At 52.7% G+C, this 25301-nt stretch overlaps 9 protein-coding genes across 9 annotated transcripts; 5 read left to right on the top strand and 4 right to left on the bottom strand.

Moving 5' to 3' along the window:
* Positions 1–6718: 6718 nt before the first annotated feature.
* EHS24_000614 (uncharacterized protein) lies at positions 6719–7915 on the bottom strand (the record flags this gene model as incomplete). Its single annotated transcript, XM_028616438.1, has 4 exons — positions 6719–7440; positions 7480–7567; positions 7606–7710; positions 7748–7915. The coding sequence occupies 4 exons, from the start codon at positions 7913–7915 to the stop codon at positions 6719–6721; spliced, it is 1083 nt and encodes a 360-aa protein (XP_028480295.1).
* Positions 7916–8172: 257 nt separating this feature from the next.
* EHS24_000613 (uncharacterized protein) lies at positions 8173–9609 on the top strand (the record flags this gene model as incomplete). The annotated part of the gene is made up of 7 exons (XM_028616437.1): positions 8173–8302; positions 8366–8562; positions 8605–8750; positions 8792–9011; positions 9056–9336; positions 9385–9530; positions 9605–9609. The coding sequence occupies 7 exons, from the start codon at positions 8173–8175 to the stop codon at positions 9607–9609; spliced, it is 1125 nt and encodes a 374-aa protein (XP_028480294.1).
* Positions 9610–11408: 1799 nt separating this feature from the next.
* On the bottom strand, positions 11409–12820 carry EHS24_000612 (uncharacterized protein; the record flags this gene model as incomplete). The annotated part of the gene is made up of 6 exons (XM_028616436.1): positions 11409–11455; positions 11498–11787; positions 11832–12156; positions 12201–12285; positions 12327–12551; positions 12602–12820. The coding sequence occupies 6 exons, from the start codon at positions 12818–12820 to the stop codon at positions 11409–11411; spliced, it is 1191 nt and encodes a 396-aa protein (XP_028480293.1).
* A 972-nt stretch (positions 12821–13792) lies between these two features.
* Positions 13793–15126, top strand: EHS24_000611 (uncharacterized protein; the record flags this gene model as incomplete). The annotated part of the gene is made up of 2 exons (XM_028616435.1): positions 13793–14173; positions 14212–15126. The coding sequence occupies 2 exons, from the start codon at positions 13793–13795 to the stop codon at positions 15124–15126; spliced, it is 1296 nt and encodes a 431-aa protein (XP_028480292.1).
* A 547-nt stretch (positions 15127–15673) lies between these two features.
* Positions 15674–17412, top strand: SDS23 (the record flags this gene model as incomplete). Its single annotated transcript, XM_028616434.1, has 5 exons — positions 15674–16087; positions 16131–16196; positions 16246–16384; positions 16433–16906; positions 16988–17412. 5 exons carry the CDS (start codon positions 15674–15676, stop codon positions 17410–17412), a joined length of 1518 nt encoding a protein of 505 aa, XP_028480291.1.
* A 166-nt stretch (positions 17413–17578) lies between these two features.
* EHS24_000609 (uncharacterized protein) lies at positions 17579–18895 on the bottom strand (the record flags this gene model as incomplete). The annotated part of the gene is made up of 4 exons (XM_028616433.1): positions 17579–18067; positions 18117–18317; positions 18359–18612; positions 18670–18895. The coding sequence occupies 4 exons, from the start codon at positions 18893–18895 to the stop codon at positions 17579–17581; spliced, it is 1170 nt and encodes a 389-aa protein (XP_028480290.1).
* A 1163-nt stretch (positions 18896–20058) lies between these two features.
* Positions 20059–21112, top strand: EHS24_000608 (uncharacterized protein; the record flags this gene model as incomplete). Its single annotated transcript, XM_028616432.1, has 8 exons — positions 20059–20129; positions 20174–20311; positions 20351–20406; positions 20448–20557; positions 20597–20700; positions 20736–20780; positions 20821–21053; positions 21105–21112. 8 exons carry the CDS (start codon positions 20059–20061, stop codon positions 21110–21112), a joined length of 765 nt encoding a protein of 254 aa, XP_028480289.1.
* Positions 21113–21327: 215 nt separating this feature from the next.
* Positions 21328–22032, bottom strand: EHS24_000607 (uncharacterized protein; the record flags this gene model as incomplete). Its single annotated transcript, XM_028616431.1, has 1 exon — positions 21328–22032. The coding sequence occupies one exon, from the start codon at positions 22030–22032 to the stop codon at positions 21328–21330; it is 705 nt and encodes a 234-aa protein (XP_028480288.1).
* A 1735-nt stretch (positions 22033–23767) lies between these two features.
* Positions 23768–25193, top strand: EHS24_000606 (uncharacterized protein; the record flags this gene model as incomplete). The annotated part of the gene is made up of 10 exons (XM_028616430.1): positions 23768–23852; positions 23948–23972; positions 24017–24036; positions 24078–24219; positions 24281–24320; positions 24368–24456; positions 24494–24560; positions 24603–24863; positions 24908–25037; positions 25093–25193. 10 exons carry the CDS (start codon positions 23768–23770, stop codon positions 25191–25193), a joined length of 960 nt encoding a protein of 319 aa, XP_028480287.1.
* Between the last annotated feature and the right edge of the window lie 108 nt (positions 25194–25301).

Here is a 25301-nt window from a genome sequence, read left to right as displayed (position 1 = left end):
GGTCAAGACCCTTCCTTGGGTGCGGATACTTTGGCGATCCTAGTCCATGCGCTCATACATCCTCTGATCACTGGATCACTGGCGACCGTCCCCGAAATCGGCAGGCACTTCGTCCTCGTCATTCCGCAGGCACCTCGTCCTCGTCATTTTGACTACTGGCAGCTGTCGGGGAAGAAGACTATCAACACTCCGCGGTACCGCATGTAGAACTATTACTTTGAAGGTTGTCTCTCGGTATGGGTCTCGTTGGGTCTCGAGGATATCAAGATGGGAGTTTCACCGTGGACACATGGCCTTTGAGTCTCAGCAGTACGCCAAGACTCAGTCTTCAGCTTGTTAATGACTTTGGTCTCCTCTGTGCCTATAGTGGAATCAATGGTTGATGTGTTATTAAAGCTGCATTTCTATGAATTGACATGGGAATCCAGTTACGTCAATGTATGTGAAGGCAGCTCAGTCCTGAGCCAGTTCATTTTCACATTATAACCTTGTGTAGGGTGATTCTGGCTCTCTCCAATTTCCGCAACTAGCGTCACTGTTAGCAGCTGCAATTTAGACCCACAAACAAATCACTGCATTTCCTTGCATTGCCTTGCATGTTGCCAGGTCGCCATACTGTCGGTGAATGACAAGTCCTGTACTGTCTGGGCAACTCAGACGGGTGTTTGCGTTAAATGGTTTCTGAACAGTCGGTGATAATACTTAGACGCTGCAGAGGGTCATAGACTTGTCAATGTCATTTACAATGCCATGCTGGCCTAATTACTGAATAATACACGGGATGGTGTGGACACATGTATGGCCTTCGACGCATCACATGTCAGAATCTGGCGATTATAGCGCCCTAAGTAAGTGAGACACAGCCAATTTCATTGGGCCTCCTATTTTATTTTGCTTCCATCTATGGTGACATACCTCTGTAGACGTGTCTAGTGTTCGTTCCTCTTATCGTGCTATGCACCGTTCTTGACATCACAAACATCTGGTTCTAACACCGAAAGCTCAGTTGATCAGTTGGTTAATTGGTTTGGTGAGTGGCACTGTGGATGGCGATACTGCGCCCCCCCCTAATTCAATGTGGTAGATCATGAAGGGTCAGCATCTGAGAGCGTCAGCCTAATACACTGACTTTGTGTGACAAGTGTAAAGGTATAAAAATTGATTGGTGGTGTTCCGAGAGCTGCAGCGAAAGACCCTGAGAAGAGGTGGAAGAAGCCAGGAAACAGTGGCTACCCATGTGGAAGACAACCGTCGCCAGTCCAATCGCTGTGTCATAGGGGAGCAACAACCAACGCATTGCGATACAGTCACCATTCTTGACGGAATGAATTCAGCACAAAACACCACGTTAACCTGCGCTTCACAGGCCACATGACCGGGCATTGTAGCGACCATTTGGTCTCCAATTGTTGGCATGTTGGACCAACAAAGTCCAGCTGAGACGACATGGAGGACGCCAGTAACGCTATTCTTTACGTTGGCTGGCAATCTGGCTTTCTTACGTACGTCTGTCTGTGTTGGGTAGGCCAACGTGATCTTCTCTCAGATAAGCAAAGAAGCTGTTCCGTGAAGAAATACTTGTCGCATGCTCTTTGGCACAGGCGCTCCTTTACGTACTGGCTATGAAAATGTGTGGGGGAATGCATTTGGGGGCGTCAAATGTCAACTACAACGTTAAGGATATTCACGCGAGAAGCAATGAAACGCAAGTTCGAGCAGTTGAGCAGTATTCCGGATGCCGGTCCCGTCCCGAAATGACATTTAATTCCCAGGGCCTGTTGACATGTCGGAATCGTGCTCTGGTCAAATTAATTAAGTGCCCTGGTTGATTTAATTAATTAATTGAATTCCTGTATTCTCAGTGGATCAGTGGCCAGTGGCGTTAGTAATTTATGCAACCCTGGTTTACTCAAAGTCAACAGTACGTCAGCGCAGTGGTTAAGGGTACATAGAGTAGATATCCCACAGCTACGCCAAAGGCGATCACAAGTCCAGCGAAGTTCTACGAAGTTTAGGAAGAAATTGTGAACAGGTTGATGACAAGAGCCCTGGCATCTTTACTTCTGCAGATCGTCGCTACAGTGGAGGGCAACAAAATATTTACCTCCATGGCCGTCATGAGTTTTCTTTGCGGGCGCCATTTACACCACAATCTGACTGATAAATAACCACGTGGGGGTCGAGTAAACACTTCCACATTGTGTAAAAGGCTCAGGAGAAGACATTACAGAGTAGCTTGCTACTTCAGACAGGTCAGAATCTTCCAGAATAATAATAGTGCTCCGGCGGAATTAAGTAAGGACTCAGCGGCCGATGTAGCATACTTAATTCCGTTTCCCCAATGTAATATGCCCATCTGTAGGGTTTCATAGTTAATGTGAATGGCTCTTTCAATGCCATTCCAACACTATGATCGATGCCTCGCCTGGAGTAAAGTCAATCGTTTGCTCAGCTACTAACTAATCCCGCGGGCTGCTCGAGAATTCGAAAACAACTGGTGAGTAAATGAAGGTCGTTGGTCCCGTTGAGCTCGGAAATAAACAGTTCATTGATACCGATAAGTAGAATTGCGCATCAACAGAGTGGATAGTGCTCGAACAGCTTGCGCCATGGAGGCAACAAGAGTAAATCAAGACCACTGTATCGATGTAGCACTTTGCTAGTTGACAGATTTGCTAGTTGACAGATCGGATGACAGGTTTGTAAAGTAACTATGCTTTCAGTGATAAAATCAACTGTAATTACACCACTGGTACGGGAGTGGAAGCTGCTCTCAAGGACATATCTCGTCAGTGACATTCAGAATCACAAAGGTTGCATTATCGCCACCAAATGAAAATATCATCTGCTCCCGGCTGTATATCCAACGCTGCCCGGTCGCATTGCCAATCCTCCGATGTGTCAGCGATGGCCAAGCTCGCACATGGCGACCCTGGAGAATACCGGAGTAAGTACGTGTTTGCACCACGACGAGCTGATAGTTGGTGTACTGTTGTGTCACCACTGGTAGGACCGCAGGTCGTTCATAGATATGACAGCCAAACCCAATACTTGCAGTAAGTACTGGACTTCCAATCAGTTCTTCTTCTTTTTTTTTTTTTTTTTTTTTCTCAAGAACGGTGGCTGGTAAAAGACTGGCCTCGTTTGAAAGGAGGCTTAAAGTTGTCTGGGAAGCCAACGTCATTTTGCGGCCTGTATATATTGAGACTTGGAACAATGGGGCAAATGCAACGATCGTCCTCCTTCCTCAACCATTGTACTTCACTGCTGCATTATTAAAAAGTGACCTGCAAAACAAAATTGGGTAACTGTGTTCAGCAGCCTGCGGCGGCTCCGCCGTCTGTCATTTATCCAGTAATTCTACTTGTGACACAGATGAAAGGTCAGATCCAGAGTTCAAAATCCAACAGCTTGCTGTATTTTAGGAAACTTCAAGCAATCTCCCACCCGAGATAGAATTCATACGACTACGATATGGTCATCGAGCCAGTTCCTCTATTATTATTTTTAACATGATGTTGACTTTTTGCGTATTAGGCTGTATCTGCCTTGAAATATTTTACCCACAAATGGCGTGATAGCGTATAGCGCACGACCTTAATTAATGAACTGCTAGACTCAGAAGATGTACTGTACTTTGTGCGTGAGCTACAGATAGCTACGACGGTAAATAAAACACTGAGTTTAATTTACTCTTTCCCGCTGAGCGAAGTCGTTATCATTGTTTTTCAATTTCTGTACTACGGGAGTTGAAGTCACGAGACTGCAAGTGATACATGAACGTGCGTCACAGTTGATCTTCTCAGTGCCCCAATAATGCTCTGTATGTAATTACTTGATTAGTTCATTTCGGTCCCATGTATTGGATTGATTTCGCTTTTCCCAAGTTGCGGTGTAGAGAACCTTAATTTGCATTCCTCTATCTATCGTTCAGTATATCTGGAGCACAGTGATGACTCCCAAAGCGCAGACAGGAACATCCACCGCACATCGTTTACTGTGGCCTCCATGGACAGAGGCGACGCCTCATTGGCGATAATGCCACTATATGGTGGGCTCGCGGAGCATCAGAGTGAGGATTGTGGGGGCCTTAATAAGCACCATCCAAATGTCCTCGAAAACGCCATCTGTTGCAAGGACACCATTTCGTCCCAGTTTCTCCTCAGAGGCAATAATACGTTCAGTTCTTATCTATCTCCCGAGTTAGAGACTAACACGGAGGAGGGGCTGCATGCTTCCAGGTGCAGGCATATGTGTGACATGATGAGGTTACTTCTAATGTGTGACATGATGAGGTTCCATCTAAGTAGAATGTGGTGGGTGGAACGAGTGCCGATTATACACCCTAAGACAAAGCCAATTTAATTGGACCTCCTATATATATATATATATATTTGCGTCCATCTACGGTCACATACCTCTGTAGACGTGTCTAGTGTTCCTCTTATCGCTCTGTGCACCACTCTTGACAAGGAGGAGACGAGAGCAGTTGGTGTGAGACAGTCAGGTGTCTCGTTGCTTGAAACACAGGTTGGTGTGTCTTCAAACGTTTAGCAAAACACAGACTCAAGTGGAGGGAAGCGAGCACACTCTTACAGTACAGTGTGCTGAAAATGGCATAGTTTGGGTTGACAAATTGCAGTAGACTTACTTAGGTGGCGCGGGGGCGCCCGTGAGCGCGGGGTGAGCGGAGTAGGAACGTTTAGTGAATTGTGAAAGCTCCCGAATTACGCATACATAAATGTGTAAGCCACTTCAGCGCGTTGGAACTGTGGCTTTATAGTTCGAAACTATATGTTGTTAAAATGTGGAAGTTTGGGACGTGTTTGATTGACACCGAAACCTCTTACGGAGTTTTTGCACGAGCTGCAAAGGTAAACATATTAAAACTTGCGCCCAAGTAACACTTTTGTACATGCTTTCGATATGCGGGGTACACATTATCAGAGATTACCTCTAAGAAGTTTCTCAAATCGGGATTGCATGCAATGTGCGGTATCTTTGGCTTAGTGGCACTTGTGGGGCGGGCTATAAATCAATTAGTTTGCCATCCAGTCGTGTCCATAACATAACCGGTTTGAGCACGCGCCGCAACATGGGCCTGCAGCCGCAATATGTGACGCCAAGCTGTGGCGTTTGCCAGCACTCGAAGCGTTCCCCTCTCGTAGTATGTATCAATTCGCTGAGGAAAGGAATAGCGCAATCTTTAGGAGGTCATCAGGTCTCGTGGTAGAACACCACCCTATGTGTGAAGGTCAAAAAACAAGTGGTAGCAGTCAGAGTGGGCAAGTAAGAGGGAAAGTTGCAGTTGGGTAACCCGCTTGGTTCTCTTGCCCACATTGGGACAATTAAGAACCCCTACGAGGAGTGTGTGGGTAGCATCCGTTCCGATATCGCTGCATATGTACCAAGAGCTACCGCTGAAGCGGATGGCGGCCATTGGTCAAGGAATACATCTTCGTATACATGTGCGTGAATACTGCGAGTGGAGGAGGTTCCCTGTAAAATCACTCTCTGATCTCTGAACTTTCTCCAAAATGCTTACGTAGCTCAATTTGGTGGTGCGGAACGCTACGGTTCCGTTCTTGACGTTAGTTGCGGCGCGGGATATCAACCACGTAAATTAGGGAGTGAATTATGGTAAATTATGGCAATCATGAACCTCGTTCCAATTGAACGCGGGCCAGTTCGTCCTGGAGCTTTAATTATTGGGATACAAATGACTAGGCTTCGATACTGATAGTGGGGATGGGAAGATTTGGCAGTTGATAAAAGAACAATGCCACCAACGGCTTTGGACGTTTGCCTACTTCGTGCTGGGAGCGGCACTGGGATACTAACAAAACAAGTAATCCATCGAGTTTAACAAATTTCAATCCTAGCTGTGAAGCGACTCACCGAAGAATGCAAAATGGAATGCTGTCAGCGGTGGCGCTCCCTATCCTCTCACCACGACAAATCGTGTAATACATACTTCACTGACGGCTGCTGATTGCGGCGATAGACTTCGTGGTCATACCGATGACCATACATACGGCGGTGTGGGTCGCCGAATCTTCCAGCCAACGCGCCTGTCAGCTTTGTTTGGTGGTAAACCTAGTTGTTGATCCCAGGATAGGTAAAGGCTGAGTGCAAGGATTTTCTCGCTATGTATTTGTTTCTAGAAACCTTGTGTTCATGGGTGTAGGTAGGAAGTTCATGTCGGCATCTACAGTTCCTTGTTGTGCCACATACATATCTACTTATACCAGAGCATCAAGGATGCGTGAAGACTGGGCCCCAAAATTAATGCCTAATATTCAATAAATAGTGTCACGCTGTGGTGCTTAAATATGTGAGAGATGGATTCCATTCCTGACCCGTCGGCAATTCAGGATCCCGCTCGCACGTCGAGCAATGGAGATATCACAGCTTTTTTAATTATCTACTTCGCAGCGTTTCAACAAGTACGTTGGTTGTATCAAATGCTAGAAGTCGCACCTTCGTGGGGTTGACAGGTGCTTAAGCGTCCAGAGAGAGAGCAAGGGGGGGAAGAAACACTTTCATGAACTGTGGAGACGTTGGTTGGCGCAGAGTGTTGCTTTGCAATTCTTTCGACTCATCGTAGACCATGATCCAGGCTTGTCGGTAAATATGGTACAAGCGGCTGTGAACGCAGCTGTTGCATGCGGCGCATACAAACAGTTTCTACTTTATGAAATGAGCATTCGAGTTTTATCTACCAACGGCCCTTTTGCTCGGGCACGAAGGTAGAAAGCTTGCCTGTGGACAGTCCTGTGCGAATGTTACGCAGGCAGAACGCCTCCATTTCCTTCTGGGTTTCATACGACAGTGTACCAATGTGGGGGAGACAAATAGCCCGAGGATGCCGCAGAAGTTCTGCTGGAATTTGGGGCTCGTTCTCATAGACGTCAAGACCGGCTCCGGCAATTTCACCAGACTCCAGGGCTGTGATAAGGGCCTTTTCGTCAACGACTGGTCCCCGTGCAGTGTTGATGAGGACTGCAGACGGCTTCATAGATTTGAATTCGGGAGTTGAGATCGTGTGTTTCGTCGCCGCGTTCAAAGGAAGGTTGAGGGAGACGACGTCCGAGGTCGACAGCAGCTCGTCACGGGTAACATACTTGGCGCCTTGTTCAAGGTCTTCGGAAAGCTGGTTGCGGTTGTGGTACTGGACTGTCATGCCCAGGGCCCGCGCACGCTTGGCGAGTGCCCGGCCAATGCCGCCCATACCCAGGATGCCGAGAAGTTTGCCTTGCGGATCCGACGAGAGGGGGAGACCCCTGTGGAAGCTGCCAGCCTGAGCCTGGGCCAGCGCGACGTTAAATTGTCGAAGGCTCCCCAGCATAAGAAAGAGGGCTGTGTCCGCGGTGGGGTCGTCCACAACTGAGGGTACATTGGACACCTGAATATTGCGCGCCGTGCAAGGCTCCACCGTAACTGATGTTAGCCCTAAGGATCTTCAGTATCAAGGCTCACTTTGGTCATAGCCAGCACCATTATGAGAAATGAAACGCAAGCTCGATGGAAGCTGCGAAATAAGTTCCTCGTCGAAGCGGCCAGTAATCTGGGAGGTCAATGGTTGTTGAACAACGATACACATACGTTGATAGAGCCAGTACCCTTAAAGTGACGGTAGATAGCCGTGATATCCTTGTAGTCACTCTTCAGATCGTTGATAAAGGAGGCCCGGTCGGTGCTGGTGAGAGGCTACATATGTCAGTGCTGCTCCCAGCCTCAAACCAACAATCAGGGAGGCTTCGCTCTTCAGCGACTCCAACTCCTCATGAGCCAGGTTGATAGGGTCCAATAGCAAAACGCGGGGCTTAGTCGATGCGCTCAAGAGTCGAACATTGCGTTGGGCTTTGAACAGGGCGCCGACAAGTGAGTGGGCCGGCCGGGATTTGAGAAGCATGGTACTACGTAGAGAGGGCAGAGGAAGAGACCTAGGAAGAAAGCGGCGCGGGTTTCTCGGTTGCGCGTTGTGACGGAGAGATTAGATTGGGTAGACCGTCCGGCCATAGCCGGAGGCCGGAGGGCACTGATAGTACACAGCTGAATATTATACACGTCATTGGCCACGTGATCCAACAACGCGTGTCGAGTGCGCTTCATTGATTCAAGTCTCGCGCTCATGCGTTGCGTCAACATCAACACCTTCATCCCCGCAACATGGCCGACGACAGCGTCCCCCTTCCCTTCCCCAACCTCAAGGTCCCCCAGTGGCACTACCAAATTGCCAACGTCGAGCGTCTTCGTGATGAGGCCAGCTCCTCGTTTTGGACAGCCGTTGAGACTGATGGTAGGTCAACTGTCATCGTCTCCACGCACTCGCCGCCGCTGGGATGCTGACTGTGCTTTTCAGAGATGGCTCCTTACCTCCGGTCAACGTCAATGAAGCCTCCAAAGGCAGACCTTCTTGCTGAACTCGAGAAGAAGAACGCCGAGGAACTGGAGTCTATTGAGACCAAACTCAAGGATGCGGAGGAGAACTTGGGCGAGAGTGAAATCTCGGAGTTGTTGAGGTCCAAGGCCATGTACCTGTGCCGTATCGGTAACAAGGTAAGGTTCTATCTGATTTGTACGGCAGACTGACATTTACAGGAGCTAGCTATCCCTGCTCTGGAGACAGCTCTGGAGAAGACGGCGGGCTTGGGAGCTCGCATCGACCTTGTTCTTGCCATGGTCCGCATTGGACTCTTCAGCTCGGACGTCCAGCTCGTCATTAACAGTATCTCTCGGGCTGCCGAGTAGGTCTAACCCTTTCGATGATCGTATATGCTAATGGCAGGCTGATTGACTCGGGTGGTGACTGGGACCGCCGCAACCGCCTCAAGGTGTACCGTGCCCTTCACTGCCTCTCCATTCGCGACTTCAAGCAGGCAGCCGACCTCCTCATCGACTCGCTCTCGACGTTTACTGCCACCGAACTCATGGAGTACGAGGAGTTTGTTGGCCTGGCTGTTCTTGCTGCCGCTGTTGGCTGTGACCGCAAGACTCTCAAGGCCAAGGTGTGTACTCGTACGGCGGCAAAGCATTTTGTACTGACGAGCAGATCCTTTCCAGCTCTGAGGTTAATGGGTGCATTGCATCTATCCCTCACCTTGCCAACATGACCGAGTCGCTTTACAAGAGCAGCTACGCCTCGTTTTTCCTCGCATTGGCAGAGGTGGAGCAGCACTATCTCATTCCCAACCCCATTCTCGCCCCCCACGCCCGCTACTATGTTCGCGAAATGCGTATCAAGGCCTACCAACAGCTTCTTGAGAGTTACCGAAGCCTTACGCTTGAGCGCATGAGCCGCTCGTTTGGTGTTAGCGAGGCGTTTGTTGACCGGTGAGTCTTGCATTGGGAAACTGCATACCAGGTTCTAACGCTGCTCAGCGATCTCTCGAGGTTCATCGCCAGCGGCCGCATTGCTTGCACGATCGACAAGGTCAGCGGCGTGATCACGACTGACAAGCTCTCGTCACAAAACAAGACTGTCATTTACGAGCAGTTCCTCAAGCAGGGAGACCTCTTACTGAGTGGTGAGTGTGGACTTGTCTGGTCTGCATATTGACAAAACCCAGACATGCACAAGCTCCACCGTGTGGTGGGGTAGTTTAGAAGTACGAGAGAAGACAAGGTACACTTTACACTTCGGTATGCGAAGATATATGACAGTTCTTCGCTCGATGTGCGAAGATGAGAAGGCAGTTGGGAAATGGCTGAAAGGTTGGCACGCAGCAGCCCATGATGATAGCGGTTGCAAGCATGTAGTGGCGAGTCATACCGGACGCGTTTCTGATTTGGGGGGCCACGCAACAATAATGGGTCAAATAGCAAGCAGATGGGGCGGATGACGTCAAGTAGACCAGTCAGGCCGGTCAGGTGCACAGTCCGTGATTTTAGATACAGACCAAGATACATACAAGGACTGATTTTGGATACAGTTTACCATCCACCAACTCTGCTATGCCACCCCAGCTGGTGCGGCCTCCATTCCCATCGGGCTGGTCCACGCTCCCGCTCACCCCGCCCAATCTCACTCTGGCGAATACCCTTCCAGTCGGCCAGTCATTCCTTTGGCACCGTCACCGTCTGTCCGATGAAGTTGAGGAGTACTCTCGCGCTGTCGATAATCCTCCCCGGGTCGTTTGCCTTCGCCAATCGCCTTCTGCAATCTTTTATACCGCTATACATGCCAATGCTCTGGATCGGGACAGCGACCACTCGACTGGCTTGACCAAGCGTTGGCTGGAAGACTATTTTCAGTTGACTCGATACCCAAAGCTCGGAGACCTGTACGACGACTGGCGCATACGCGACCCAGCGTTCTTTTCACAGATTGAACTGCAAGACACAGCAACGGGAGTACGTGTACTTCGACAGGACCCTTGGGAATGCCTAGTGGCGTGAGTCATAGCAATCCACGGCAGACAACTAACTACAGCTTCATTACCTCTACCAACAACCATATTCCCCGAATCACATCGCTCCTGCATCGGCTTTGCGACGCTTTCTCCCCTGTGATACTTGTTCTTGATGCCCTTGATGGCTCTGGCCAAACTACATACCGCCTATTCCCCAAGGCCGAAGCTTGGCCTACGGAAGGACTGGAGCAGAAGCTTCGTGAAATGGGCTTCGGATACCGTGCTGGCTTCCTGGATTCAACACTGGACATGTTGCGGTCAAAAGGCAAGGTCGAGCTTGAACTTGAACAGTGGCGCTCAGCGCCTATCAACGAAACGCGAGACCAGTTACTGAAGCTGAAAGGCGTTGGACGCAAAGTTGCGGACTGTGTAATGCTGATGAGCATGGATCAGGTAAGAGACCGGGCACCACCTGGGCGGGACATTGACGTTTGTGCAGCCTTCCGTCATCCCTGTGGACACACACGTTTATTCCATTGCCGCTCGCCACCCCGACTTTCCTGGTCGTCTTCGCAACAAGCCCATGTCGAAAGCCATTTATGAAGAAGTTCAGGACTTCCTTTCCCAGGCATGGGGACCATTGGGAGGTTGGTATCAAGCAGTAGCATTCGCAGCGGATCTCAAGCCAAAGACGCCAACATCGGACACGTCCACTCCAGTCAAGAAACGACGCGCGGAGTCTGACGGTGTAGCTACAAAACCTCCTACCACGCCGATACCCAATAAACCACGCAACTCTGACGGCACTGTGGCCACAAAACGAATGAGGAAGACGCGAGTACCAAAGTAACAGGGGACACGAAGACCTAAGTGATGGGGGCAGGGGTAAAATCCTGCATAGGGAACGGTAATTGGAACCGTGTACTCCAAATAAGGCTGCGAACGAGGCAAGGGGTTTGAAGGGCCGAAATGAATGACGACGGGTATTGAAGACACGAGGCACCTGCAATGGATAGTGGTTCGTGATGTAATATGCGGGCGTTTGGCCACAGTTTACGACACGATGTAGCTGAGCGCAATGACCAGGTAGAGGGCAATGACTAAGTTTGTCAGCGAGGGTAACATGTGGGCGGGATACATACGCATAAGACCTTCGAGGTAGTTGCTCTTGCCGTCCTGAAGCAGCATGTTGACGAGCAAGACAGAGACGAACATGACAATTGTCTCAAAGTTGGCGAAGTAGAGAGTGAGGTCCTTCTGAAGGGGCCAGGCAATGAGCACCAGAAGGGGAATCATGCCGGCTGCAATCTGGATACTCGAGCCAACGGCAACACCAATGGTGAGGTCCATCTTGCCCTTGTAGGCCATCCAAACGGAGGTAACGTGCTCCGCAGCGTTGCCCACGAGGGGGAGCAGGATGAGACCAATGAACCTGTTAAACGTCAGCACAGCCACTCGCAAATGGTTCAACCGTACGCCTTGGGAATGTTCCATGTCGTCGCCGTGTCATCGATGCTGCCGACCAGAATGTCGGCGCTAAACGCAGTCACAGTGGTGACGATGAGGAGCCAGATGCCTGCACTGTATTGGTCCATGTCGGCAACCTCCTCCTCCTGCTCGGCCTCGCTGACGAACAACTGCGCGTGGGTGCGGAGCTGGAAAAAGAGGTAGGCAATGTAGGTCGAGAGGAGAATGATGGCGGTACCACGCGACAGAATAAGGAGACCGTGGAGGGAGCCATCAGGAGGGGCAGGCGCATCATGAGAGAACCAGCCGCCGGTGTCGCTGGCCGATGCGTGGTCTGAGATCAAGTCAGTACCGCCTCCATGGAAATGAAGCTCTCACAAGCAGCGGGGATAATAAGCGTAATGCAAGAAAGAGTGAGGAGTGACGAGCTTGCCTGAGCGCCAGTGGCACCAAACAGCGCCTCCTGCTGGGTAAAGCCTGCACTGAACGAAATTAGCCCGGTACCGAGAACGTGTTTTCAACTTGCGCAAAGAAGCTCATGCCCAGGACGAGGAGAAGGTTTGAAACGATACTGCCAAGAAGGGAGGTCTGGACGAGACGGAGCTGGCCCTGGACAAGAGCAGCAATAGCAACAATGAGCTCGACAGCGTTGCCGAACGTGGCGTTGAGAAGACCACCGATTGTCTGGCCCATTTCCATGGACAGTTGCTCAGTAGCGTCTCCGAGAAGCTGCAGCTATGTCAGTCCAGTGGCTAGTGGATTACGGAAACGGCCCTCACTTTTGCGAGAGGGACAATGGCAATGAACGAGGTCACAAAACGGGCAGTGGCCGACCAGTGAGAATACTCTGCGACAAGACAGATGGGGACGAAGATGGTGAGGGCATTGAGCCACGAGCCAAAAAGAAGGTGACGGCTCGACTTTATAAAGTTGAAGCGAACAGCGGCGGTGTGGCCGTTGCCTGGTGTGAGGAGGGGGGTTTGTTCGTGAGGGGGCATGTTTGTAGACGATGGCGACGATGAAAGGAGTGCACTGAGGGTTGGGTGGATGGGTGGGGAAGGATGGATGGGGGTGAAAGAAGGAGAGGGATGTGTGGGGATGGAAGACTGGCTGGACGACAGGCAAACAACCGCCAGCCGTTGGTTGTGTGGGCCGGAGGCGTTCAACTGGTGCGCGACACTCAGCTCTTGGCGGAGATGGGAGCGACAGCCTATGACGTATACCCAAACATAATATCTCTTGCACCGCTTTGCGGGGCCCGGGTTAGTGCACGTGCAATGACGTGTCAATGGATCAAAGGCCAATAGATCAATGGAGCCAGAGACAACGACGCATGCCACCCGTTGCACTCGGCCGAGAAAGGCAGCATGGCTGCTGTCCCTGTGGCCTGTGGCCTGTGGCCTGTGGCCTGTGTGGGCTGTGTCCCACTACAACGTCATTCGCCATCGACACCTGCTTAAACAATCCGGCGATCCTAGCACGAGCGACACACCTTGTCCCCACAGGCCACAGGCCACGCTCCTCGACAGGCCACGCTCCTCGACATTTACAAGCTTACAACGAGGACCCACGCCTCCCCACGCCTCCCCTCGTCCACCATATCTTTCCACATCTTCACCATCCACCACACCCACGCCACCCAGTCACAGAGCACCCCACCCACGCGGCTCCATCCGTGCCCCTCTTGAATCTTTGGCCTCTTACCCAGCAACATCCCCAACCCCCACACCACCTCTCGGCCCGTCACGTCGACGTCTCCAAGGACCGGGACAGCCACGACCCCTGGCTCAATCCTCGTTCCGTCACCCATCTTAGCGTCTCCATATCCGCCTGTTTCACAACAACTCTGGTCTCCATGTCGCGATCGTGACGACCGCTACCAGCCTAGTACTTCTGGCACGACGACAATGCCTGCCCACCATAACACACAAGTCATCATCTCCCAAAGCCACCCCACCAAGCTAGTCAGCATGCAGGATCAACCTGCCGAACATGAATTTCGAAAGCAACCAGTCTCGCCTCCCCCGGGGTCTGACAGCGACATGGGAGGCCTCAGCAGCGACGGACACGAACAGCCGCGTCCAAAGTCGCTCTTGAGCTCGCTGCTTTCAGACCATTCTTCACCGGCGAAGCGTCCATCAACCGGCTACACGTCTGGCCCATCGGCGCCTTCCTCGGCGCCATCAACTGCCTTCTCCAGCCCTCGGGCCCAAGACCCGGTCTCGATTTTACGACGCGGCAGTATGGGGTCGGATGGGGAACCGTTCCACCTTCCATTTGCTCACCATCACGTTCCCACGCCACTCCCAAAGGCTCTACCGCTTGGCACCAGCCCGCCCCCCGTTGACGCTGTGAGTGATTAATCTTGTAGCACGCTCTGACTCTGAAGGCTCCTCACCGATCCGCTCTAACGTTTGCTGTTGCACAGCCCCGTGCAGAGCAGGAGCGTATCCATGCTTCTCAACATGACGACATTGACGAGGGCAACGATACGGATCAAGGCTACGAAGAAGACTCCGAGGACGGCTTCTCGGACGACGAACCCACATTTATGATGCAAGCAATGGCTCGGGCTCGTGAAGCAAGAGCCCGTGCACCTCTCGTGCCGATTCGGGCGGCTTCAGTCTCTCCGCCTCGTCCGGCAATCGTGTCGCCGTCGCGCAGAGGACGTGGTCACATTCGGGTCGATCCAGATGTGGCGCAAGATCACAAGTCTTGCACCCGTCACTACAGCCCCCCGCCTTCAGACGCCCGCTCTTCCCGTTCTGCACCACCTGGACCCCGTGACGGCCGAGCCGGCTCTCCAGTTCCTTCGAAGCACGAGGACGAGGATGACGATGATGATGACGAAGATGACGAGGAGAGATCGGACGAAGAAGAAGAAGCACAACCCGAAGGTGAAGGACGGGCAGCGGCCGCCGCCGTGGTCCATGAGACGACAGTTACTCATGACGACGAGGCCGTTATGAGCGACGCTTCGGTCGACGAGGCCCCCATGTCGACCGTTCGAACTATTCTTCGCCGCGCATCCGAGCACCTGCCGTCTTTCCGTCGTCCGTCATTTGCACTCTCCACCCTGCAATCTGACGCCGTCGATATTGTTGACAAGAGCCCTCCTGCCGAGGACCCAGTGTTGTCGCGTGCCCGTTCTCTTGGAGCCCGTTCGCACCCCGTGGGCATTCTGTCAACAGATGGGGGCGCAGAGACCAGTTTGCGTAGGGTAGGAATTCTCTCTGCAGACGAAGGCGAGGGAATGGCCCGTAGCCGGCCAATGACCTGCCCAGTGCGCCGTGGGGAGGAGTAATGTTGTACCAGACGAATTTCTAGAATGGTTGTTCAAGTAGCCAAGTAGACATACATGCATTTTTGTAACGACACCACACATGCTAACCAGCTACAGTATCTGGCGACATGGATGAGGTTGTTGGGCGTGCCACATGCCACGGTCCAGGCAACCCACGGTCGGGTCAGGTGATCAGCTGACAAAGAGGGATTTGGCGTGAGAGCTGCGGGGCCCAACCGGGCCACAGCCAACGGGGCAGGGACACGGGCGTCGGAGTCGGGGATCCACAGGCAGCCATTCCCGGCACCACCCCCTCCCTCACTGCCCTTTGTGCACCACCTGACAGATCGCACAACTCTCTTCACTACTCTATACACACACTCTCTCTCTCTCCAACTTCAAGCCTTCGTCTTTCACACCACCTTCATTCAATCACCAGCTTTCTTACACCGCCCGCCCGCCCCCTTTGCTCCCTCACATCCCCCTTTTGGCGGTCCCAAGTGAACCCCACCCGCCACCACCCCCCCCCCCCCCCCCCCCCGACCACCCATCGCAGGCTGTGTGTAACATGTCGACCTCTCCTCCCAACGCACTGCACATCCCTTCATCTTCTCACCGACGTCGTCCCTCGCTGCAGATGCCCTCCCCCCGCGCCATACCCGTTGTGTCCCCTCGAGCAGCCCCCATCCCCATATCGTCTCCTCGTGCTGTCCCTCTCCCCGTTCCTCAGCGTCATGGCAGCATCAGCATTGGATCCTACAACTCTATCTCTGATTTTGCTTCCCTCGCCTCTCCACGACTCCGAGCTGGGAACCGCGGATCTGGATCGTTTGGCGGCTCGGTATCACTCGGAAACTCGTTCGTCTTGGGTCCCGCTATCACCGATGACTCGGACAGCTGGCTGGACACACTGGCCACTGATGTTACCAGAGAGCCTGTCCCTGTGGTATCTGGTGATACTGGTCTTGAGCAGGCCACTGAAGTGAGTTGAAAACGATACAAAGGCACCATGGCTGACTGTCAAGACACTTATCAACGTCGCATCCTCGTGCCTGCTCGTCCAGCGTGGCAATGGCTACGGTCTGTTTGATGTGAGTGTGAAATCTGTCTTCCTTTTAGGTTGGCTCTGACACTGTATAGTTTGCAGACTTAAACACGGTCCTCCTCCTTGTCCTCATTGCTGCCTCTCAAAACTCGCCCGATGCTTTGGATGACCGTGCACGCGAAGTCGTTACGTGTCTCAAGAAGGGCATTCGCCTCGGCGTCGGAATGGTCTGCGGTGAGTTGATAATTTGGTTTAATCCGAGCTTGTCTAACTTGGTTTCAGACATTTCACAAAAGAATCCTTGCACCCCATTCCCGCCAGACACCACTCTGCGTCGTCTCCTGCCCTTGTTCGCTTCTGGTGTTCACCGAGTGGTTATCACGTCTGACCCACCCCGCGTTCTCGAAGCCTCAGCCTTGTTGGCCTACTTGACTCGCAAGCCCCCTCCTCTCTTCCGCCTTTGCTTCTCAGAGGTCGATTTGCCGCTTCATCCACTGGTTTCTCTGCCTTCAAGTGCCTCGATTCTGGATGCCATGCAGGTCATGAGCCTCAACGGATTGAGCGCATTGGGGGTTGTGACCGGAAACCCCGAGGGCGAGCTGAGCTCCCTGATAGGCGTCGTCACTGTGGCCGACTGCTCCAAGCTAGTTGTGCCCAGTGAGGGCAAGCAAGTGTTGGGCATGGGATTAGGCGACATGTGCAAGAATGTCCTAGTTGATCACCATGGTAGGGAGCGTGGCGAGGAACGTGTGCCAGGTATGTTTAATACGTCATTTTTCTCCAGCTTCTGTTACATCTACCTTGCACTTGGGCCACCTTGCTGAAATGCCCACTTAGTTCACACCATCACTCCGACGACTACACTTCTTTACGCCGCCAACCTCATTCTGGCCACTTCATCGTCTCGAGTCTTTATGCGCACACCGCCTGCCGCCTCCCCACCATTGTCCCCCGCCTCTTCGTTTGACCAGCTGTCCCCACCGTCTTCCCCCGCACTGTCGCCCATCTCCATTGGACTTCCAACTCCGACACCTACTCAGCTGTCATCGTCATGCGTCATCTCCATTCTCGATCTCTTGTCCTGCCTGGCTCGAACCTACCAGAGCAAGCTTGTGCCATTCGAGCCGACAAGTGATACAGAATCGTGGGATATGATCCCTGACAATATGGGCAAGAGACGCCGTCGGGCAAGCAGCTCCGCTGCAGCCTCGTCTGGCGCCTTTCAGTCGTGGCGCTGGGCCGATGACCCGTCTCCGTTCTAGGCGCACACCGTTTCCTCCACGCCCCCGACCCATTCTCGTTCGCCAAGCATCTTAACCTTCCCGTTCCCGACAACATCAATAAGGAAATATTGGGCTGTAAAAACACAGACTCGCATCATCAATGAAACTATCAGAAAACTTAGTCATATATGCATTGTGTGTACAACTACAAGAGACGTGCAACGGCGTACAATGTCGCCACGCCACCACCGCCAAACGCTGCAACCCAGTCTGACCAACGCAGCTGCTTGATTGGAACCACTTCAGCTCCCTCTTCCACTGTAGCGCCTTGGACGGCGAGCCGCTTGAGCCATTGCTCCTTGACAGCCCACACGCTGCGCAACCATATTTCAAACTCTTTTGCCTCTGCAGGGTCTGAGCCCCCCGGAGTTGACAGGTCTAGGGACGGAACTTCACAGGAAGCAGAGCCCAAGTCGCTGTACAAGCGAAGGTGGACATGGACAACAGGTGGAGGAACGGATCGCAAGAAAACAGAGCCGAGGCTGTACCACTCTTGAGGGTACTTGCCAAAGGGGACCCCCGGGTAGCTAATGGTAACGTCGAGAAGCTTGAGGTCGGGGATGCTGGGGAGTAGTGTTCGCAGGCAGAACAGCAGGCCAGTAGAGCGAGGGTGTAAAACGCCAACAAAGTCATCCTTAACCAGGTCAGCCGTGAAATCTGATGCGAGAATAGACTTTGCTCACGACTCGTTCGCGGTCTGCGTAGCGTTTGCTTTTCGCTCGTTCGTTGTCACTGGTGATAGTCCCCTCTGGGAAGATCAGTAGCCAGAGAGGGGAGCGCATCTGCCCTTCCTTTGCAAGTCGAGCCAGTCGATTGAGCGACTGCGTGAGGTTGTCCTTGTCGGCAGCCCACGACCGCTTCAGGAAGATGAACCGAAAGAATTGCTGTAGAAGTCAGCAGACGCAATTGGTGCCAAGTTGCATACCATTCCCCATCCCACAATAGGGAGATGCTTGAGGCTGGCTTTTAAGAGAATCGTTATACCATCCCCATAGCCACTGTAACAAGCCAGGATCCACAGGTACATCCAATCTGTGTACGCCTGGTGGTTGGCGATAACAACCATGCGGTCTGGCAGATTGATTTTGACGACATCACCATTGGAATCGCGCTCAACGATTGTGGCGAGCTCTGGCTGCTCGTCGGTAGTAATCACAAGGGATGTTGGGGCGCATAGGACTGTAATCGCAATCACTGGACTGTTCAGCAATATAGCCTTCGCCACCCAATACTCACGAAGTCTGCCGAATCCATCTTTAGTCCAGGCAATCGCGCGCCGGAACAGCGGTCTTCCCAATATGGGAATGAGGAGAAGCGGGAGGAACAGAAACTGGGCAGAGCTAATTCCCAAAATGCCGAGGTTGAACACAATAGGGAACACAATCTTGCTAAACCACGGCCCATAGCCTGGAGGCCGCTTATCGATGGGGAGCGTGTACAAGGGTGGCGGGGTGGACGACATGGCGTCGTTCCCTCAAAATGACAAGATAGTGTTTGGTACGGTTGCTGAGAGAGATGTAAGAGTTGCACAAGTGAATGCCGTTGTGGCCGGGGGGACACGCACGCAGTCGAGCTGGGTTGGCTAGTTGGCTGACAAGGCGATGATGATGAATGGGTGGTCGAGGATGCGGGGTCAATGGTGGTGTCTCGGCCGGTGATCCGGTGACGTCGCTGTCGAACACGTGGATAAACATCGGAGATGGCCGGATGACCCGGTGCCTGGGTGTACCGTCCATGCTGTAAATGTGTTCCTTGTCCTCCGTTCTGGAACGTCGCGAGGTTTGTTCTTGTACAGTATATCCTGTCAGCTGCGTTTTCTACGGCAGTCGGAACTACAAACAACGATTGGTGACAGATGGCAAAGACCAAACTGTGCCGTCGATTACCCCGAAAAGTGGACAACAACAGCGCGACACCAATGGTCAGTCGATTCGCCCAAGTCTCGTTCTGGTGCCCACCTCGCGAGGCCACGATACAAAAGGCTTATGATACAGACATGTTGTCTGCGGATCCACAAAGAGCTCCTTCGGGTAAGGCAGGCACTGCACCACGAGTTACGCACTCCGCTGCTGTTTCCTTCTTTCTTCGACGACGCACTACTCGAGATTCAAAAGTCGGTAAACGCGTTAACGCATTCCCGCGTTCCCACGTCCCAACGATCCAACGACTGTCGCTCAGCGGATCAGCGGTGCCTAACTTGGAAGGCATCACTGCTGTTGGGTCAAAGAGTGCAGAGTGTATATAGGTGGTGCAAACTGCTACTCACTCTGTCCCACGGCGGGCGCTGCCGAAACATGATCGCTTGCGATGCCATACATGCAATGTAAATATGTAACCAACCCAACCCTTAATATCCCACTTGCAACACTTTTCCCACTTTGCACCGCAACAGTGCGCGCAGCCTTACATTGTGGCGAGCAGGGCAGCTGTCGCCACCGTCGCCACCGTCGTCCGCCGTGTCGTGTGCGACGGGGGCGTTTGGGGGGGGGGGGGGCCGCGAACAGTGCGCCCAAGCGCACCGTGCGCCTCATGTCGCCCTGGACAAACATTGAACACCACACAACCCTCTCTTTCCACAACTACACCACTACAACACACAACACATATCCCATCTGCAGCTCAGCAATGGCCAAACTTCCGTGGGGAGTGCACGTCCTCGCCCTCTTCCTATTTTGCTTTGTCGGCTTTGTTCTCAGGTAAGTTGGCCAGCATTGTACGGAACGAGCGCTGAACCAGACAGCATCTTGATCACCTTCTCCACTCCATTCATCCCACCCATCGCCTTTCTGACAGCACCCACAAATGAAAGCAACATCAGCTTTGGCGCATTTGGATGGTGTTCATCGGTCAACTGCAGTAACACGCAACTTGCATACGAGTAAGCATCAACATGGGTGGATGAGGGGCTAACCTGTAGGTACTCTCCATATGTCAACAAGTCGCTCACAGGCGCAATGTTTCTCTGGCCTATCGGTGCAGTCAATGGCGCGCCCCTGCATCACTGACCTTGGCAGGATCGCTTCTCATGCTCTTCACAGTCCTCTCCATTCTCCCTCTACTCTTGGTTCATGAGGCTCCAGGGTTGCGGTTCGTTGGCAACAAGCCCTTCTTCCTTCTGTCCTCGGTGAGCCCAGCATTCGTTACAAAAAGTCTTACCCATCAGATCCTCGCGGCGGCCTTTGTTGGCATAGGTTGGCTTTTTTCGTTGTTTGGATGGAACATTGCAAGGAGGTCATATGCGCAAACTGGTGTTAACGCGCAGCTTGGGTAAGTGGACGATCATGACCACAGCTGATCAATAGCCCAGCAGTCTGGATGGGGCTCGTCGCAGCCCTATTTATCATTGGGTGAGTATTGTGACAAGGGTGCTGCCGTCTGACAGGGCAGTGTTGTGGCGATTGGTTGGCCAGATGTTCGGTACGAGCGACCAGACCACGCATACGAGCGAGCACCGACAACCAACGGCAACGTTGTTCAAACTACCACCACAAGACGCGTGGTCCAACAGCCTTCACCGCCCATCGTGGAGCGAGTGGAGCAAGTGGAGCGTCCCCTTCCACAGCCCGCGGGGACCCCTGTGCCGCCAGGCGATGGTTATTACCACTATAAGCGCACCACTCGTGAGGTGGTACCAGGATAGTAGCAATATGTAGAGTTCATAGACTAGTGAGACATATAATCCTGTTGTGACCGCCACGAACTGGGGCATCACTGGCAGTGAATGGATTCTGTTGTCGCCGTGTTACTCCGTGGATAACGTGGCTGTGTGGTCGGTAATGTCTTTGGGCGCACGAGGCCGCCGCATGCATTATGTGCACCTCAAATTGCTTCGTCAGTATCACAAAAGACAAATACATTTAACTAACGTTCATGGAATTGTGCGAGCAACAGCTTTTAAAGACCCATACAGTTGGCATAAAACGTCGTTGTCCCTGCCCAGTCAGAGAAAAGCTTCTTGACGCCAACTTGTCTGGCAAGGACATCAATAACTGTGAAGAGGTCACCGTCGCGCTTAATGACACTAGAAAACGTTCCATAAAAGGAGTCTTGAACGCTGTCAACAGTGGCAAGAGGCGGAGAGCGCTCCATGGACCACCCGATGATACCGAGACCCAGCTTATTCGCCGTGTTGGCGTACTCTGAGGGGACAATTGTACCATTCGCGACAGTCAGAAGATAGTTGATTGGTGGGGAGACGTAGTTGACTCCGTCCGCCTTGTAGCTAGCAAGACTCGCCGCTGTCCCGTAGTCCAAGTACAGAGCCTGCTTGGCAAATTTAGGCTCATTGTCCAGCCAATATTTGATGTCAGAATAGAGGAAGGACTGAGGCCAAATGCGCTTAAAGTCGATACCGGCAATTTTGTAGTCGTCCACAAACTGTTGAGCAAAGAGGTCCTGCGTGTAGTTGCCATCAAAAGGCATCGCCACTTGAGGGATCTTCAACTCTGGAGAAAAGTCGAGACCAAGCTTGTCCACCACTCGAATGTGCTCGCTGTGCGACAGGAGTGTGCCGCACTGAGAGTACAAGTTGGTGCGCCACGGGTAAGTACCGCCGAGATGCGTTTCTGGCGTCGTGGCATTAGCATTGTACGAGTCCATCTTGCCACAAAGAGACTTGAATTCGGCAAGGGTCAAATCGCTTGTGCAGCACTTTGCACTGGCCGCAATCGTCCCGTTTGCAGCGGCGAAGGGCTGAGTGCACTTGGCGTTCAATTCCGGGACGACGACAACGTTGTAGTAGTGTGCAGGTCGCACTGCGAGTGACGGCAGACTAGCTCGCGGTCCTTGGTAAAGGTAACGTCGCATTCGAGTATTCCAGCTCCCATCCTGGCACCAGCGAGTGCGGATTCGAGAGTGTGCTCCGGGAACTGCAAGGTACCGCCCCCGCGGTGCCCAATAGTCCACTTGTTGGATTTCATTCGCTTGTTTTTGCAGCGAAGAAGCTTTGTCTTGAGCAGTGAGTCACCCATGTCATCGACAACGTAGTAAGGACGTGGGCCCAGTGAAATCTCTCTGATGCGAGTCAGAGTGGCAAGCTCAGACTCAACGTCATGGATGAGAGGTGCAGCTTGCGTATTGTTGGTAGCCACCACACGCCCAAGCGGTAGGCCCACAGCGGAGCCAAGGGACACGAACAGGCCGAGGAGCGATAAAAGTTGCACTGGTGGCTGTTAACGCAGACAGCCTCTAGCACTTACTCGTGCTCATGCAGCGACGGCAGAGTGGGTGAGTGGACAATTGCTTGAGCACCACGCTGGGTGGGACATGCACACGGCGGAACACGTATCTCACGTGAGCCATGCGTTCGAAGCCATTTTGTGGGCAGCGTTGGGCAAAATGCCAAGACAATGAGAAGCAACCACTCGTAACGCCATGGACCATGTACCACAAGTGGGAACGTCGTTGGAAACGGACCGTACGAGTGCTGCAACCACAGCGTGCGATAAGACATGCTGCTGCTCTAAACATGTTTCGTGATGGCAATAAAATAGACTGGCTGTTTGTTTTGTGCCGGTGCCTTCAGAGATCAAAGATAGGAGATCACAGATCAGAGAACAAATGCTGTCTCAGGGGATCAGTGGTTCGCCACCTGGGCACCGTCCTTTGGCACAAGAGTCTCTCATGGCAGCAGCAATGAGAGGAGGCATTGGAAGCCGGAACCGTTCGCGATATGGAGCATTGTCTACCAAGTGTTCCATGGGCCATAACCTTAACGGCCGCACGCTGCAAATGTGGAAGAAACATATAGAACCATGGAGATGGGGGGTGCGGCTAGCGGGTTTCTGGAATTTCTGGGAGACATGAAAATGCGTTGGGCTCGTATTTCCGGTAGCCAACAGTCTCTGCTTCAAGATGGGGGCCTGTAAGACTGTCCCCCCTGCCACTACTATGTTAGCCCTACATTGCATAGAGAGTAACGTCGATGCATGTTATCAGGAGCAGAGCTAGCAGAGTGGGACAAACTGCATGGCTGCAAATACACCGCGGCGGCCGCCCATGAGCGCGGCGTTCATGGGCAAAGTGACGTCAACGGCGTCGGCGATCGCCTGCGCCGCGTGCGCGGACCGGCCAAACGCACCAAACAGTCCAGAGCGGGTCTAAAGCGACGACGTCACCACGGGGTCACTCGATCACTCCCGTCTCTCCACCCTCTAAAGATAAACCACAAAACTCGCCTCTTTATCGCATCCCACTCTTCACTCGACTCTACCACGTCTGCGTCCATCTACCCCCACCACCTAGAGGATATCCACACCGCCTAGATACACCACAAAGGACCATCATCGTCATTGCCTCCTAATAGAGACGTGCCACAAGGTTACACACCCTCATCATGTCCGACAAACCGCCCAAGTCGACGGGCGCTGGGCAGCGACTCACCCCCAACTTCACTGGCCTCGACTATGCCAAGTTCTTTTGTAAGTAACAGTCATTTGGAGTAGGACAGAGGTATTTGCAGCGGGGAGTAGATTGTTGTTTGTGAGGGAAACAACGCAGCTAACATGGTATCCAGCGGCCGGCGCGCTGTGCTGCACGATGTGAGTGTTGCCATGCGCCTGCGGTCCTCGTACTAACTGCATAGCTCGCATGGTGCAATGACCCGTGAGTCTGCGTCTCCCAGCACCTCCATCCTGACTGTTTAGCTATCGATGTCATTAAAACCCGAATCCAGATTGACCCGACCCTCAAAGGCAACTCTCTCGTCACCGCCGGTCGCAAGATTGTTGCTGCAGAAGGCCCACAAGGCTTACTGACGGGGTTCGGTCCAACCGCAGTGGGCTACCTGTGAATATTGCATGCACGCAAGAGACCAAGAGGATGTCTGTGACGGTATCTGACGGACCAGTCTCCAAGGTGGCGCCAAGTTTGCGGGTTATGAGGCTTGTGTACGTCTTTTTCCGACCCTCATCTCCTGTTAACTGACGCCGCTCAGAAAAAATGGCTTGTGGACCTCTCAGGCTCGCATGAAAATGCTGTCGCGAACCGTACTGCTATTTACCTTGGAGGCGCTGCCATTGCGGAGTGAGTCTGCATCGTTCTGACTGAACCTGACATTCAGATTCTTTGCCGACATTCTTCTCACCCCTGCCGAGGCGACCCGTATCCGCCTTGTTGCCAACCCTCAGGTAAGCCAGCAGCCGCTCTAATGCACTCTGACTGTGTACCAGTACGCTCCCGGCTTTGTTAGCGCCTTCACAAAGATTCTGCGCACCGAGGGTGTTGGATCCCTTTACGCTGGCTTCATCCCCATTCTCTTCAAGCAGGTTCCTTACGCCATCGGACAGTTCACCGTTAATGAGCGTGCTACCGAGTTCTTCTACAGCCGCATGAGCCCTGAAACGAAGGCAAACCTCACAGCTTCCCAGAGCTTTGGCATCACTCTCACGTCTGGTGTCATTGCTGGTTTCGCTGCTGCCATTCTCAGTCACGTAAGCCACGTCCGAGTCTGTGCACATTTGCTAACAGTTTCTAGCCTGCCGACACCCTCCTCTCCCAGATCAACAAAGGTCACGGCCCCGAGGGCACGATGATGCACCGTCTTTATGTTTTGGCCAAGCAGGCCGGTGTTCGCGGGCTCTTTGCTGGTCTCGGACCCAGGATGAGTAAGTCCCAGTTGTGAAGACACCCCACCCGTAAGCGAACACTAACTTGGCCTAGTCATGACGGCTGGCCTTGTCAGTTCGCAGTTCATCATGTACAAGTACATCAAGGCGGCTCTCCATGCGCCCCCCGGTATCGAGATCCACAAGGAGGCCTAGAGAGAGAGGGAAAGCATCAGTGTGTCCTAAGAGAGTGGTAGATAAACATGTACACAAAACGTGGAGATGACCATGAGGCCATCGATCCATCGACCAGCGGGGCGCGGC

The sequence above is a fragment of the Apiotrichum porosum genome (genome assembly GCF_003942205.1).
Source record: "Apiotrichum porosum strain DSM 27194 chromosome Unknown scaffold_1, whole genome shotgun sequence".
NCBI classification, from domain to species: domain Eukaryota; kingdom Fungi; phylum Basidiomycota; class Tremellomycetes; order Trichosporonales; family Trichosporonaceae; genus Apiotrichum; species Apiotrichum porosum.
Note: the sequence above shows the minus strand (reverse complement) of the source record. Positions and strands in the feature narration are given on the sequence as shown.